Source organism: Sardina pilchardus, chromosome 13 (genome assembly GCF_963854185.1).
Source record: "Sardina pilchardus chromosome 13, fSarPil1.1, whole genome shotgun sequence".
Taxonomy (NCBI): Eukaryota; Metazoa; Chordata; class Actinopteri; order Clupeiformes; family Clupeidae; genus Sardina; species Sardina pilchardus.
Window position 1 is genome coordinate 5,635,387 of NC_085006.1, and position 17,099 is coordinate 5,652,485.

General features: G+C 43.1%; 2 protein-coding genes across 2 annotated transcripts in view; both read right to left on the reverse strand.

Moving 5' to 3' along the window:
- Positions 1 to 532: 532 nt before the first annotated feature.
- Positions 533 to 5,455, reverse strand: LOC134099855 (extracellular calcium-sensing receptor). Its single transcript, XM_062552877.1, has 6 exons — positions 5,258 to 5,455; positions 4,072 to 4,348; positions 3,011 to 3,832; positions 2,595 to 2,801; positions 2,374 to 2,497; positions 533 to 1,498 (listed from the first exon to the last, which is right to left on the reverse strand). The coding sequence occupies exons 1-6, from the start codon at positions 5,437 to 5,439 to the stop codon at positions 597 to 599; spliced, it is 2,514 nt and encodes an 837-aa protein (XP_062408861.1). The 5' UTR covers positions 5,440 to 5,455; the 3' UTR covers positions 533 to 596.
- A 545-nt stretch (positions 5,456 to 6,000) lies between these two features.
- The window catches only part of plch1 (phospholipase C, eta 1), a 47,332-nt gene continuing 36,233 nt past the window's right edge, over positions 6,001 to 17,099 (reverse strand). Inside the window, exons 12-23 of the mRNA XM_062552878.1 lie at positions 16,854 to 17,015; positions 15,557 to 15,619; positions 15,350 to 15,447; positions 14,310 to 14,410; positions 13,904 to 14,083; positions 12,907 to 13,014; positions 12,424 to 12,548; positions 12,136 to 12,220; positions 11,739 to 11,885; positions 11,514 to 11,593; positions 9,917 to 10,280; positions 6,001 to 9,163 (exon numbers count right to left, since the gene is read on the reverse strand). Coding sequence (XP_062408862.1) covers positions 6,789 to 9,163; positions 9,917 to 10,280; positions 11,514 to 11,593; positions 11,739 to 11,885; positions 12,136 to 12,220; positions 12,424 to 12,548; positions 12,907 to 13,014; positions 13,904 to 14,083; positions 14,310 to 14,410; positions 15,350 to 15,447; positions 15,557 to 15,619; positions 16,854 to 17,015 — 3,888 coding nt within the window. The 3' untranslated portion in view covers positions 6,001 to 6,788. The remainder of the gene's footprint in view (positions 9,164 to 9,916; positions 10,281 to 11,513; positions 11,594 to 11,738; positions 11,886 to 12,135; positions 12,221 to 12,423; positions 12,549 to 12,906; positions 13,015 to 13,903; positions 14,084 to 14,309; positions 14,411 to 15,349; positions 15,448 to 15,556; positions 15,620 to 16,853; positions 17,016 to 17,099) is intronic.

A 17,099-nucleotide genomic window follows, 5' to 3' on the forward strand; every position in this document is an offset into this window, starting at 1 on the left:
TGAGAGGGGAGATTTTTGGGAGGATTTTGGAAAGGTTGAATACACCTACAATAGGCCTAGTGTGTGCATTTGTGTATACGGTATTAGCGTTCAGCCCTCACTGTGGACAGATAGTGACTATAACTCTGTATTGGTATTTTTGGTATAGTTGGTTTGTCCACAATCAAAAATGACAAAGAGGAAAGGAGTAGCTATTTATATATAAAAGGTTCATATATGCATATTTTCAGCAAATCACTGACCAGCGATGTTCCCTTCCATAATATCCTGAGGGTGGCAGTCAAACACTAGAAAGGCAAGGCCATTTCTCTCTCGATTAGAATAAGAGGAAGTGTCTGAGTCCACCTTTTAAGAATGAGATAATTATGTCAATACTTACAAACAATTTGTTTTACCATTTCAACTTGTTTACTTACAGTAATTTCTTTAATAATAAAATAATAATGTAATCACATTACATGTTTTTATAGGAAATATGTATTACTATGACTACTGAATCATGGAGCATTGAGTTATTCATTAAAAGTTTATTATTTTGTGTATACATGGGATTTACATCAACATTCCTCATGACAATTCCCTTTCTCAAACATATTTCATATTTTTCCCATAAGAAATTTCTTGGTGTTTTTTTGTGGTTGTATTAATATAATGAAACATTTTGGAGCAAATATGCAAAGAAGGAGGCCATAACTGGATGATAAAATAGCAAAGATCTCTACAGCGATGGCATACTTTCCTGGTGAGCTCACATAGGCAGGGACAAATGCCACCCACACAGCACAAAATATGAGCATGCTGAAGGTGATGAACTTGGCCTCATTGAAATTATCGGGAAGCCTCCTAGCAAAAAATGCCAACAAGAAGCAAATGGCTGCCAGCAGACCAATGTAGCCAAGTAATGTCGCAAACCCTTCCACCGATCCCAGAGTACATTCTAGAATGATCTTCGATCCCTTTAGCCCAATATTACGGTGAGGCTGAGGAGGTTTCAAAGATAGCCATGCAGCACATATAACCACTTGGACACAGGTAAAGAGAAAAACACTGCCTCTTTGTTGACCTGGTCCAAACCATTTCATCAAAGAATCAGACCCAGGTCTTGCTGACCGAAAGACAGCCAGGACCACTATAGTCTTTACCAGGATGCAGGAGATACACAGGACAAAACTGATCCCAAAAGCTGCCTGTTGAATGCGACACGACCAGTCTGTTGGCTGACCCATGAACAACAAAGAACACAGGAAGCACAGCTTGAGTGACATCAGGAGCATGAAGCTGAGCTCAGAATTGTTGGCCTTCACGATGGGTGTGTGTCTGTTGTACAGAAACACAACAGCTACAGCTGCTGTCATCACAGCACCTGACACAGCAACAGTTGTGAGCGTGATGCCCATGGCGTCAGTGAAAGAGAGAAACTCCACAGTGAGAGGAACACACATGCTCTTCTGATCGTTGGACCAGAACTCCAGAGGGCAGCGATCACAAGTCAGAGAATCTGAAGGATGCAAAGAAGACAATGCGCTTATGGAAAGGTTAACCTGTGACATAAATTCTATGTAGTGGAGGGATGATCTAAGTCTAGGCCCTTGAACACTTTGCCACAATGTTTAATGTTAAGGTGAACTTGTCTTATAAATTTTGTCAGGATGTGTGTGTTTTTCATGTGTATTCATTCTCTGGGGACTTTTGCACAATATGTAATTATGGACATGTGATTATATAAGCATTATGCAATATGTATTTCTGTGAAATACTGTGAAGTTTTGTGAAGTGCTTGAATATACAGTATGTACACCACAAGTGAGTATTGTACAGTATGTAATTGTGTGAGGCCCTTTGGCTTGTATCTTTGCACTGATAGATCATTGTGACCAGAATAGAATGATCAGCTGGGTTTGGTGATAGACAATTGGCTGACTGATTGGTGACCTGAGTCACGTGACACTTTGGGGTTTAATTGCCTCACCTGTGATACAGTGCATTTGCTCATTTGAGCTCACTGGAGAAGCTGGAATTGAGCCTGACGAAGCAGAATGCGAAACACGTTGCGCAATAAAGTAAATTTACCAGTGTGCAGTGGAGCCCCCTTGCATTAAGTCAATGTGCTTTTTTTAATGGCAATATATTCACAATTCCAAATAATCATGCCAACCATCACACTGCAAATTATTAATGTCTGTTTGGCAAAAAGAGCTCTGTCATCCTCGAACTGCTCATACCACTGCACAGATCTAATTATACATCTTACTTCCAATCCAACAAATCCAATAAACAAGCAGGTGGATGTGTTTCAGTGTTCCTACTTCCTAATGACAACATTATAGGTGTATTACTCTACGGAGCGTCAACAGGTATAGTAGTCCTCCTCACCAGTTGTGTTGCTTATCTCTCCGTCTGCACAGGGAAGGCAGTCAAAGCAGCAGATTGGCTCCCCCTTCCGTCTCGCTTTTCGAGTTCCTGACGGACAGGACTGGCTGCACACAGATACTGGAACCTGGCAATGAGAGTATGTAATGGCTGAAATGTACTTATATAAATGAGTTTATTATGCATAACAGTATGAAGGATGGCAAAGTTTTAAATGTTATTACTTGTGATCCAGTTGTCCACCAGATGGCCGACTCTTCCAGATGCAGCTTGGATCCCTCCACACGTCCAACTGTGATGTACTTCAGCACTCCGTTGGGGGCCAACTGCCAGTTCACAAGGTCATAGACGGCTGGGATGTCCCCACCATGGAAGATGAAATTCTCCCCGAGCTGAGTGGTGAAATTCACTTGACTGAGGTGTTGCAAAACCTTTAAAAAAGCACATGCTGAGTGTAAAGGCCTGTTCACACTTCCAACAATAACCATAAAAATGTAATCCTTTATAGCAACAGTGTGGACATGCATAAAACTGGATCTTACTTCAAGTCTAATAATGTTTTGGTAAAAATATACTGTATGATGTGAGATTCTGTGGTCATTATTTATGACTACTATCTGAGCAAATGATCAATATTCACCTCAGCCGCACTGATATTGTAGTCAGTGGAGCACTGCTGGCTGGTGTTCACCTCTGTGTGTATTGGACTGCACGACAGTAGAGAGTGGAAGGCATGTGCAGCAGCATACACAGCCAGATAGACATTATAAGTCACCCGAAGAGAAGTTGTATCTGTGAAGGTGCTTTGCACTTCTTCCAGGCTCTCTGTCCCACTGCAGGGTGGTAAGGAGTCAGAACCAGACTCACTGTCAGGGTCACAACCAAACTCCTCCCTCCAAAGGTCTCTCAGAAGGGCGTCTCCAGGGTGTTGGGAGGGATGAAGCCTGCGCAAGTGTGCCTCTAGTCCTGGGATGGGGGCACTCCTAATGGCCACTCCCAGGACTCCATTCCCAATAGTTCTCAGGGCAGGGTTATTGAGTAGGTATGAGCTGGTGCTCCAGGCCTCACTGGCCAGGAACTGTCTACCGGTCACGTTCCTGCGGGCAAGCTCCAGCAGCAGTGCCTCCACATCTGTGTACCAGGCAAACACCAGCACCACCCGTGCCGAAGACATCTGCACAGTAGTTGCTGCCCGGTCCACGTCCTGGGCCAAGGTCTCGCGGTTTAGCGTCTCAAAAAAAGCCAGGCATGTCCCGGTGCCCTGTGCCCGCTCTTGGAAGGCTTGCACCGCCAGTAGTCCATAGTCGTTATTCACAACCACAGCTCCCACCCAAGTCCACCCATAATGCTCAGCAAGGCGGGCCATGGTGCGAGCCTGATACACGTCACTGGGAATTGTGCGGAACACGTTGGGGAACTCTCGTCTATTACTCAGACAGGCACAGCTGGCTTGATAGCTGATCTGTGAAGTAAAGGTTTTAAATCAGGTTAAATGAATATGAATCAATCATCAATGAGATTGGAGTTTGGAGTGTGAAAAACTGTAAATAGCCAATCATCATCAGCATGATGAATAAATACTCTACATATAAATCATGCTCCATTCACAGCATGTCATGTTGATTGCATAACTTCAGTAAAAGGTGATACACATGTATTTAACCTTGTGAACATGAGGATTGAGGACTAAATGAGACTCACCAGTGGCACCTGCAGCGGGCTGAGGATTCTGGACAGCATGATAGTTTGGGTTGAGGATGCATCGCCTACAATAACACGCACAGGTCCAGTAGACTCACATGAATGATTCCCCCCGCTGATCAAAGACATTGCTGCTCGTACTGACCAGGGGTAACGACTACAGTTGTCTAAGATTTGGTAGCCCAGCCGCACTCCTGGCAGGAGGTAGGGGTTCCTGTTTATCTCCTCAACAGCAAATATCAAAGCATGGGCCCAACGGAGAGGTTGCTTCTGAAAACTGATTTGTTAGGCACAATAGATATTACCTTTATTAAGGTCACTACTACATGTTTATTGCTTCATAGTGCAAACTAGTTACTTATGCCCAAATGATGAAATCAGTAAAATAAAAATAAAAAAGACTTTCCAATATGTTTTGTGGGTTTTCTTGTTACATCATTGAATATACTGGAATATCCTACAATAGATGTACAAACATTATTATTCTACAATATAAATATCAGCTTAACAACCACAAATTAAGTCCATATGTGTTTAGAATTCAAATGCAAAAACTGACAGTTGAGTATGACTAACTACAGTTAAGATGCAGCAATATTGCCCTGGAGTTTAGATTTTAGGCCAGGCCAGGGGTGACAGCCCTCTCCTTTCATCAAATATGGTACAGTATTAAGATTATCAAGACAAGATTACAGAAATGTCAGGATGGTTCTCTTATAAACATTTCTGATATCTTCCCTTGAAAAGCAGTAAGACCATTTGTTTAATATGGAGGGCAGAGAGCAGATGAATATTTCATAGTACTTATGGTTTAAGTATCATAAGCATACTCAATACTGTATATCTGTAAAACAAGAGAGTGATTACAGAGGCCATAAACTTACATTACTCTACATTACACAAATAATTACAGGTTCAGTGACAGGGTGCAGCCCTGTCATGTCTGCAAAAGTGGGTAAACACAAGGTTGTTGTTGACACTGTACAATTTATGTTATATTAATCAAAGAAAAACCTCAAGTAGTTTCATCACACACTTTTTGATTTCAAGGTTTGTTTACCCTTCACAGCCTAAGGCAAATCTGATGCAATATGCATGTCTTCTCCTTTTGAAATTCCCAACGAGGCGAGGAAAAACATTAGCATGGATTAAAAAAATGTATGTTTTTAGAGAGTGTGACACTCACCCAAAGCAAGGTTTGAGACCAGGTGTCCTGATAAAACTTAAGTCTAGAGTCGGTGGCTGGTTATGCACCACAAAGAGCCCTCCAATGACCACGTCTCCATCCTGAGAGAGGCCACGGTCATCAACCCCTTCAGGTTGGTCCCAACGCAAACAGCTCGGCTCCTGCTCTGCCGCCTCAGACATCACTGCCTCTGGCCAGTGCCACCACAGAAGCAGCAGTGTGGCAGACGCCTGCAGCAAAAGGGCTGAAGAAGAGCTGGGCATGGGTGAAGCTCTCCTGACCTGACTCACTGCCAGCCTCCCCTTCAGTGTGTGAGAGTGCTATAAGCATGGCTATTTGTTCAGACCACACAGTCCTGAGAGGACATGAGAAAAACAAGGATTGGAGAGCAAAGAGTTTTTCGTCTCAAGAGACAAACTGTTAGTAATAATTGCCCAACAATTAGTGATGAATATACAGTTGACTGGTGCTGCTTGGGGACAGTGATTTGCCTGGGTCACATAGATTGGGCAGTTAATGACTGAAGTAAACACATTCAGTGTTTGCATCTGTTTACAGAGGCCTTTGAAACAATTAGAGGAAGAGGTGAGTAAAGAAGCTAGAAAAACTGATGTGCTGACTGAGTCATTTCTGAGAGGGAAATCAACATCTCTGCCTGTCACAGTAATTAGGTAGTATAGAAGAGGATCCAGTGTAAATGACACAAATTCCCATCATTTCTTCAATTTTTCAGAATTTTATTGCATTGGTAGGAAAATGCTCAGTTTCCCATTAGGTGCAAATACAAACATTAGATTCCGATACCAGTACTTCTACACCAAAAATATGTTAGTCTAGCTTGAAACCAATGTTTTCTTTTTAAAAGTAACAAATACAAGTCACACAAGGTTGGTTTTTGCTTTTGGTATCAAAGCAATTAGAAAAATAAAAGTTTAAATCAGTTTAAGAATATGTTGTATTCTTTGTTGCCATTATTGAACTCATGACTAAAAGAGAGCAAGCATGTCTATGTATTGCATCCAGTACATTAAAAAATTCAATCTGTGCAAAAGCATGAAAACATCTAAAAGTCGGTGCATAGTCATGCTTGACAAGTTCACGGATAACATGCGTTACTAACATAGTCAACATTGTAATTAAAACAAAGGAGACTTCATGGTGCTTTAAATACAAACTCAACATTTTGTATATGTACAAACAGAACAAAAGACATAGGAAGACTGTACAGCTCTATCAAAATAGGAGCCAAATTTATAATTATACACACATTTTCAGAGAACAAAGAGAAAGATCAAAGGACAAGGACCATACTGCTCATCACATTACCTTCGACTCAAAATCAAAGCAGTCTGAGTAAGGTCACGACAAACAACGTGTAGGCCAAAAGGACAGGACTTTTCACACATAAAAACAGGTAGGCCTATATTTACATCATGCTGTCTTAATGAACAGCTGACAACCCTTGTTGAGACCTTTTAAGAATGAGCAGGAGATTGAGTGGGCATATACATAAAATCACATTTGAGGAAACTCATAGTCTGAGCAGGAAGTAAACCTCGGGTTCTGAGGGAAGACAGGAATCAGTGGTCAGTGCTGAGTTATCTGTGTAGAAGTGATCACCATAACTGTAGCGGAGAGTGGTACAGGCCCCCTCAGGCAGACCTCGGTCCTCCAGTTGATCCAGATACCCCGCAATGTAAGAGCCAGTGGAATGCCTGTTAGGCCCTGGATTTTGTGCACTGGGCGACTTGTGTCGCAGCACTACTTGGCTGCTGTTGGCAGCCGGCCGGGACTTCAGCGCCTCCTGCTTCTCGCGGGCGCGGCTGGCGATGTGCCGCACTCGGCTCTGACTCCGAGAGGACAGCCGGCGGTTGAGAAGAGGTGGTGGATCCTCCAGATCGTCTGCAGCCTCTGCTGAGCTGACAGGGCAAGGGTGCAGAGAGGGCAGGGATGTTGGCAAGGGCTTGGGCGGGATCGGATAGGTGAGTGATGGTTGGTGGCGCTCTTCTTGCTCCATGGTCACCAGCTTGCGTAGTTGTTCCGTCAAGGGGTCCGCAGATTGAGGCCGCTGGTTTAGGCCGCCCATCCTCCTGCTGATTTGGGACGGCGTGATAAAGCTGCGGCTGATGACTTTGTACTTGCTTTGGAAGTTGCAGGAGATGTCCTCTGATGTCAGGTCTCCAAGACTCTTGGACTTGCAGGGGCTTGGGGCTTTAGGTACCCGTGGTGGAGCTAAACTGGGCTCCGTGCAGAGGGGGGCTGGGTCCTGGGTGTGCTGAGAATATTTGGCTGAAGCATTCTTGGAGAAGTCATTCTTGGTGTAACTGTAAGGAATATCATAGTCTGAGATAGGTGAATATAAATCCCTGCTCATGGTGGAGCTGTGTATCTGGGGCTCAGACCGATAATCTGAATTTCCATTGTGAAAGGGACTGGATCTCTCATCATCTCTTCCCTGTGACATTCCATGTCTCCCATTAGTCATGTATCCCCCATAAGAGGCCTGCTGGTACCCTCTGGAGAAAGTCCTATCACTGGTAATGTGGTAGTTGGAGTCAGTCTTTGTGCTGCTGATTGGGAAGCGATCTTGGCAAAGAGCAGAAGAACCTTGCGGTTGGGTGAACTGGGAGGGCTGACCAGCAGATCTGTGTGAAGGAGGGGGCTGGAGGGTGGGTTTGTAAAGAGTTGAGGGCCCATTTGAGGGTCTGTCATGCAGGGAGGGAGCGTAATGGGCACTGTGTATGTCAGCAGAAATGTTATTAGTAAGGCTGTGGCCATTCCAATTATAACCACGTCTTGAAAATAAGTGTGTAGTTTCTGGAGGATCTTCATCTACGTTGAGTTCTACCTCCATTAGACTACTACTTGCTGAGTCCTGGCATAAAAGGAAGTGCTCAAGGTTTGGACTAGCTGTGGCAGTGTAGCCATTTGCTTTCCAGGTATGGACTGATCTGGGGGTGGGATACTGGCCTCTTTGGCCATCCTCTCTGTCTTGCCCCCAGGCTTCATTGTCCTCAATATGTCCATTGACGTCCTGTTTAGTAGGGAAAGAATTTAATGTTCTATCATCTGAGTTCTCTTGGAAGGTCTCCTCAACAACAATGGACTGGTTGCTTACAGAAATAGGAGTCAGCACCTCTTCATCAATAATAGTGTACACTGCAGGTTCTGTGGTCTCCGGACTTGAGAAAAGTAAAGGTTCTGAATAGAATGGAACTTTACATGGACTACTAGTGTTCTGGCTGACTTTCTTAGGGGAAGCATGTTTTTGTGAGGTTGGGAAAGATTTGAGAGTGTTGCCTTTATTCTGGTTGTGGGATATTTTCTGTGAGTTTGGTGTTACATTGAAGAGAGGGGGGCAATAGATTGATTGTCCTGATTCTGTTTTAGGGGTCCCATGTTCCATTGTGAGTTCAAACTGACCAATCAAGGCTGATATAGATCCACAAGTGTCATACTCATTGCCTAAGGAAACAGCATCAATAAGCCTTGATATGGTACTGTCCTGAAGAGAAAGCTGACTTTGCTGATCAAACTGATCCACTGCAAGAGGTGAAGGTGAAGAAAGAGAAGGTTTGTGATTCACTGGGCTAAAGACCACATTCACTGAGCAGTCTGGTTCCATTTGGGAGGCTGGGCTGCTTTCTGCGACAGGTGAGGAGCCACATGGAATCGGCACTTCCTCTGCATTGGTCTGATGGGTGACATAGTCCACTGAAGGGTCTGTGTTGGGATCATCTACATTTCTCTGTCCATCTCCAATGACCAGATATGCAGTATTGCTCATTTCGTCTGGTCCAAGGATCTTGCCAACTGCAGTGGAATGGTCATCAGAGTTGTGTGATGGTGTGGTTTCAATGAGGAGATCAACTGATTTGGATCTGGGACGTTCAAAGCGCACCAAATCTGTGGAAGACATTGCAGAGAAAAGGATAATGTCAGCGATGGCAACAGAATCTCATGAGGGATGGAACACCAACGCTGACACAAGCCAACCGCAACACAAAGACAGATGTGATGTACCACCAAGTCAGACTGTGAGTGGAGGGATTTGAGAATGAAATTTTGTAGGTGCAGAAGGAACATCGAATTCATAAAACACAGATTTTGAAAGATGTGACCAGATGGCATCTTTGGAGAGAAAGATATGTTTTGTATTTCTTTTTTAGAAATAAAAATTACATCAGTGGAATGATGTAATATTGGAATGTTTTGGATGAGACAACCTTAGTAAGGCTTTTGGTTTACCTGCCAGGGTATCCTAGTCAGTTTTCTACTACAGAGAAGCACAACAGTAGAGACAGAACAAGACAAAAGCAAGTTAAGGTGTTACGAAAGAAATTGTGAATCTATCAGTGTCTCTCTCACAGGGGAGGGTTACACATACATATTGTGACTAAAGTAGGAGAAGAGATGAAAAATAATCAGAGAATACTTTTTAATATCTTGAATGCAATGATTCTCTGATATGAATAGGCATCTCAGCCAACTGTCATACTGGATTGAACTCACTACCATTAAGTCTCCAATAAGATAAGACCATTCTTTGCAAAGTTGCTTCAGGGACCCATAAATGACCAAATAAAATTGAGTCAGACACACTCTGTTTTTTATCTTCTGTGGTGTCTGGGCAGATTGCGTGTATGGAGTGTGACTCACCGATGAGGGTGTCCGTGATTGGATCAGGCCTCTCCTGGTCTGGGGACGTCAGGTTTAGCTGGCCCTGCAGTAGCCTGTCCAGGGGCATTGAGACTGGCCTGTGCTGGAGAGCAGCTCGAGGACTGCTGTGACGGCCCACTGCCACTTCCTGTGCTTGCAAGGCTTCAACCGTGCTTTTCTTCCTGTCTTCTGCCACCTCAGACAGAGTCACTTTGGTCTTCTTTCGGCCCTTGGCAGGGGCACTTGCGGTGCGCCGCAGGAGGTGATCGCTGAGGGAACGCTTTCGCACAGGGAGTCCAGTGTCCACCAATGTCTTTGTTGTACCCCTATTAAACAGGCCTCTGATACCTTTCAGCTGACGATTCTGCAGGAATTACACACATAAATACAGACAAAATTTAATCAAATCATAATTATGTAAAAGTGCTGAACAAGAAATGGTTATCGTCAAATGGGCACTGCATACAGAAAACAATAGCCAGAAAAAAAGAACACATAACAGATAATCCACACAGAATGAGCATGCCTAACATAAATCACAAGATCTGGTACAGCAATGACATCAATGACTTAACTGTGACTTAGTAACTTGCTGTACAAACATCCAGTGCAAACAGCTAGACATTCTAAAGTGATGAGTTTGACACATCTCATCTTACAAACTGTGCAATATCACAAACTGCCAAGAGATGGCAGCACCATCCATTTGTAAGGCTACAGTACAGTGTAAACGGGATTATCCTGGTAATGCTGCCTCACATCGACCTTTTCATCAGAATGCTCACACAAACATCAGTGTAGAAATACTATAGAATTGAATTATGCAGCTCTCTTTTTGGGTTACACATTGAGTGAATATATTAAGGAAATCAAATTCTGTGAATACTAAGAGATATCTGTTTTGTTTTTTAGCTTTAAATATCAGCCAAGAAATAGGGGTGGGAAGGTGATATTTACATTATTGTTATATGTTTTGTGGTAGTTTGGAGCTAGATATTTTTATATTTAAATCAGTGATTTGTATCTGTAAATGAACTATCTGCTATGATTGTCCATTTCAAATATACAGTGAAAGAACATTCATAACCTGAGTAGTCCTTTTGGCCTGCATCTGACTGCAACAGGCATGTTTCACAGATACAACAATGATAAAACATGAATAATTTATAGAAAACACCTTCAGTGTGGATATATTCAAATATACTGAAGACCATAGAATTAGATAAAGCACTCCTAACAGGCTATGCTCACAGTCACAACACATGTAAACTGTACACATGCACAAGATACAGTAGCAATGTCCAGTACATACAGTACAACAGATCATGCGGTGCCATGCAATACACTGAACACCCAGAATACCTTATTAGCTCCTAGAAAGTGCATTATTGTATAGCTGGGGTTGAGGACTAGGGGACTCCACTGGAAAGTAAACAGGATGATGCTTGAGCATTTACATATCTTTAGACCATTTAGAACAAGTCCTGGCTATTCATTGGAAGCAAACAGTGTCATTATCCATTCAGAACAAAAAGGATAACAACTTGGTTTATGCTAGCAAGTAAAACAAGAGTTTGAGTCCTGACGTCACTCTTACCTTTCCATAGACATCATGCACTGTGACATGAACAAAGATGGATGCCTCTGTAAGACCCTCCAGGTAAACATGTCTGTAACCTACCAGAACAAAAACAAAATCAGAAGGACAGATTGTGTTCTAATAGCATGATTTTTTGTAAATTAAATTATTTGTATTGCACTTCCCTCCTTATGGTGCATGATTACTATTGATATAGTTGACCAAAACTAACTGACCAACTACCTGGCATAAGGCTGCTGAATGATACGGTTCTCTGGCCGACAAAGTCTCGTCCAATTGGGTCGTGGTCCCAGACAAGAAAGCGCACCAGGGCCATCTCTGGCATGTGTAGAGTAAAGGACAGAGTCTCCTCCCACACGGGGTTAAACCCTTCAAAACAAGCAACGGTTACTCACTGAGCATTGACAGAATACAACACCAACAACAATAATAATCTACACAATATAAATAACATCTCATGCAATGATGTATGAATTGCATAATGTGTTCTTTTTTATTCATTTACATAAACATATCATTTATGTTGGGTATATAATGATAACTGTCAGAGCACATGCCTTCTGGCAGAAACAGTATGTATTGCACCCACAGACACACACACGGCTCCACACACTCCTACCATTATCATCCACCACACGTGTCTGCTCTTTGCAACAGTCCACTGGAAGACCAATGATCTCCACCTCCACAAAAGGGTCAATGATCTGAGAGGACAGACAGAATGATAGCAGGAACACAGATCCTAAAGGTCAACTAGGAGGATCGATGGAGAGGCAGTCAGAGACCAAAGATGTTCATGTGGCATAGTGTGTGCTCTATTCTGTGTGGTGTAGTTCTCATTGTGAGGTGGTGAAGGGCCATGTACTGTACGGCAGGGAGGTGTTCTACAGTGCTGAGGGAGACTGACCTCTCCCCTGTCCCCCAGCATGGAGTCAGGTGGCTTGGGGAGCTGCTGTCCACTAATGATCTTCAGCAGCAGTTGCTTTTTGGGATACGCTGGAAGTGGGTCATCAGAAAATGGATTGAAGGATCCTGGGACAATGAAAGAGAGACACAGATGTCCATTTCAACTTCATTTCAATCCTATTTAGTTGATTTCCACAAATACAGCTCTCTACATTATTTTCTACCAGTTATTTTAGTAGCTCAATTAATACAGCATCGGTATTCATGGTTCTTGTCTCCCAGTGAAAGTTTAAATTTAAAACTAGATGATGAAAAAGTGATTCCTTCAAAACATTTAATGAGTAATGAGTAACTATTGTGGAATTATCTTTCTTTGTAGTACATACAGTACATCATTTATCAGACAATTTCATGCAATGTGACAAACAGTGTTAATATAATATAAGAATATTTTCCTAAACACCTTGTTAGGTGAAAAACTCACCTTTGCACATTGGTGCAGGTTTCAGCACATAGCCACTCCCACCGTTCGCCATGAACTTGGCACGGTTCAACTGCATCATACGACCTTCTGTCTGGTAGTTCAGAGCCACTGAAGTCCACAAGGAGAGAAATCAACCATGTGGAGGTCATTATTTGTTCACTGATGTACAGTATGTAGATATAGTGTATACATGACAAAACTTTGCAAGGACGTAAACATTATTATTTCCAAGCAGTAGACAGTAGACTTTGCGTCTATCAACTGAAGCACACTTGGTTCTAAGCTCAGGAAACAATGGCATGGCAGAATGGCAGAAATCAGAGATAGGCATAGCAAAGCCCCTCCTCATCATGGGACATCATCAGCCTGTTCTCTTTATCTCTGTCCATTTTTCTCTTTCACTCTTTATACACGTGTGTGTGTGTGTGTGTGTGTGTGTGTGTGTGTGTGTGTGTGTGTGTGTGTGTGTGTGTGTGTGTGTGTGTGTGTGTGTGTGTGTGTCTGTGTCTGTGTGTATGTGTGTCTATCTAGCTGCATGTGTCTGTGCATACCACATACCAGTCTTCATTCACCACATCCATTAGTGTGAAGGTAATAGGCGTTCATGTGCGTGTGATGTGGTCGGGCGATGCTGTGCGTGTGCGTATAGGGTGGTACAGTGCAGTCCAGATGGTGTCTGGGGGAGCATATGGCCATGCAGAGGGGACCCCATATTGACACACCATGATAAGGTCAGTGGGTCAGCAGCTGTCACTGAGAACCCACATTCATCAGTCTACAGTGAGTATGATAGTGACTGAGGAGAGTTGACTCGACCCATTTGTGCAATTTGAGCATTTGCGGCAAAATAAATGTAGAATTAATGGAGGTAATTATGCATTGTGTATGTGTATGTCTGTGCTGTAACAGGCCAAGTAAGTGTATGTGTGTGTGTGTGTGTGTGTGTGTGTGTATCTGCCTTTATCCATCCCGTGTCCACTATTCTACAGTGTCTCACCTAGCTGGGAGCCCACATTCCAGTAGGTCTGTGGGTTGAAGTTGCTGGAGTCGATGCGGTAGGCCGAGGGGTAGATGCGAGAGAGCTGCAGCTGGTTGAAGAAGAGGAACTCTTCTGCCCGGTGGTGGACAAGCTGCTGTGCCCTCGTCTCACTGAATGATAGCACATTTCCTGGGCCACCTGACACACACAGCGCCACAAAGACACACAAAGCACCAAGAATAAAAAAGAAGTTAAATTAATAAAAGACTGACAGTTCACGAAAATGTCAATAAAATTGCATTTGACTTTTGCTTTGTTGTTCTGTACATATAAGAATATTAATTGTTCTGCAATCTGGATGAGTTTGAATTGAATAGATTAATTTGAGTAAACAGGAGTACAATATTCTAGAGTACAGTCCTACCCTCTTCCAGAACTTCATGCTCGGCCAGAGAGTTGGTAAGCATCACCACACTAGACAGATCTCTGCTCAGCTTTATGGTCTTCCGCCGCCGGCAACCAGCTCTACATTAGGACACACACACACACACACACACACACACACACACACACACACACACACACACACACACACACACACACACAGAGTCACACACACGCACACAGTCATACATGAATGCACATGGGAAGTAATAAATCAGATGAGTACACCCCCTGTGGTCATAGAGAAATATACTCCCACTAGTGATTATAAAGAAAACAGACAAAATGTTGCACTAATTGGTTTCTGTGATAACAGTATTCAACCTGGTAGACAGAAGGAAACCTTGAGCCTATAAGTATAACCTGCCATTGGGTGATTTCATATTATAGTCAGTTATTTGATTGACTGAACAGCTAAGAGTATTGGGGTCAGATAAAACACAGAGGAATAATCAAATTGATTGACTAAAACTCAGAAATGGACTCTGTGGTTGTTTTATTACACAAATGCACCATGCACAGTATGCTCTTGACACTTTCAATACATAAAAATGGCTCATTGGCCTTAATGGCATCCCATAGGACTGACTTGAGTCCATTAGTCGTGGTTATATCACAGATAATATTGTCCATCTGTGTGCCAAGTCCTTCCCCTTCATGTTTTCAGCTTATCGTTTCATCTTCATTGCTTCTTTAACACAAATGGACACATAGCCTTTGAGTTCTCTCTGTCTAACTGTATCTGACCAACCCCAGAGTCACATGATGTCATGTCACATCGTGTCAAACTACAGTATATACCAGATGGGGTGGCAGTAGCTCAGGAAATAGGGTGGTCATTTGGCCTATTTCACGTTTGGTTTCTCTTGACCTCATATGCTTCGCAAAACATAAAAGTGATGATGTTGGGTTCAACTGTAAAAGACATTCCAGTAAAGTGCCACAGGCTGTTTTCTCCTTGTCCTGTTTAAATAAAACGATCAGTCGCAACAAAGCAGTTGTCATGATCACTCTCATCACCTGTTGGGCATGCCCACTAACTCCCTCCCATAGACGTCTTGATTCCCTTCATCGTCCGTGTCCACACTCTGACACTTCAGCCTGGGCCTGGAATTCCTCTGAGGAACCATACACAAGGCTTATGTCACAAAACAACACAGCAATAACTGTAATGCAGAATGTCTTATGTGTTTATTTTTTGCTGCAAAGTGCAGTACATTTGCTTACCTTGGGTTTCATGCCGCTAATAAAAGACCGACTATGGGATTTCTTCAGGCCTTCTTTGGAGTTCTGGATGTGTGAGGATAAACAAAAGATCACAAAGCAATGTCATGAGGACTGAATGGCCACAGTAGAGTGGCAGGAATATGAGGATAACTCAGCGTAGTCTACATGAATAGGGTGGACAGAAGGGGACAAAAGGAGACCTCCCTCTCCATTCTGACAGGAAGCTGCAGGGACTTGTCCCCTCGGCCTCTGGAATCAGAGGACGGGCTGGAGAGTGAAAGCCTGGATGTCCCGCAGGCCACTAACACACGGCTTTCACTTTTCTATGCCAGCCGGCCCAGGGGAGTCCACATGTGTCCACCACTCTTTGTCTCCGGCTCTCTCTCTGGCCTTTTAACTCTGTCTGCCTCTCTCTCTTTCTCTGTTTGATGTGTTTCTGTGTGAGTGTGAGCGAGCACTGGAACATTCAGCGTGCGTAACACGCATCACATTAAAGAAACTTTGAAGCTGAAAACCAAAACAATAGGGCTTTTACAACACAGGCCGAATAAATTAAACATTAATAAATGCTGCTCTAGATGTTCTTGACTGCAATCAGGAGTTCAAAGAGGCATCGAGACAATCTAAAATAGTCTCATAAATCAGAGAGTAACGGAAAACAGGCCGTAATATAATTGTATAGACAACAACCTTTTAATCTAATATTATGCATGATCCTAACAAAATTATTGACTTCATTGGAACGTCACTTTGTTTACTTTGCTTACTGAATATTGAAGAGACAAAATTGTGTTAATTAGAGATGCATTTTAATAAGTTTGATAATAATATTATGCTCACAGAGAGGTACAGTAGAGTAATTCCATTTGGAAATATGTTGAGGGAATGCTCCTTGTGGATGCTAATTCCTGTGTTTCCTTATTGTAAATTTCTAACTGCCTCAATCGTAGAGAAGTGTGAGTCAACTGCTGTTGTTTTAAAATGTGCTACAGAAATGAGAAAAAAGTGACTTGTGTGACTTGACTTGATTCGGGACTTGAATGAATGTGTGTCTCTTGTGCTGTATATCCTTAGGTGTCATGAGTAAATGGATGAGTTAGCTCAGCTGTGTTCATGCAGATGTGTACACAGTTTATGATGTGGCATGCATGAGCTATTTGTGTCAATTGTGGCATACCTGTTGAGAAGAGCCTGCTACAGGCACTGTGGTGTGTGTGTGTGTGTGTGTGTGTGTGTGTGTGTGTGTGTGTGTGTCACAGCGTATGTGTGTGTGTGTGTCGCTGTTGCAGCTCTTCACCTTTCCGAGGTTCCTGTGGATTCCCTCGTGAGTGGCACGCAGAAGGGCCCGGATGGAGAAGCTGTCTGTGTCCTCTTTGTCGCCGATTTTTGCCTCTTTCAGAAGAGAATCCAGCTTCTTCCTGATGTGGGATTCCACCTGGTGTTGGCTTAGGTTGTTGCTCTGGTGTGAGAAGGGGGAGGCTTGGATTAGTGACATTTCGTTAGACTTGAAATAAACAAGGACAATATCTATCCTCAGGCCAAT

Bases quoted from the DNA above. Each gene is read 5' to 3' on its own strand.
- LOC134099855 (XM_062552877.1), bottom strand. From the start codon at position 5,439: ATGTCTGAGGCGGCAGAGCAGGAGCCGAGCTGTTTGCGTTGGGACCAA. The intron at 3,833-4,071 runs GTGAGTCTCATT...TTTACTTCACAG, and splicing joins GCCCGCTGCAGGTGCCACTG to ATCAGCTATCAAGCCAGCTG. The intron at 2,498-2,594 runs GTAATAACATTT...TCTCATTGCCAG, and splicing joins GGTGGACAACTGGATCACAA to GTTCCAGTATCTGTGTGCAG.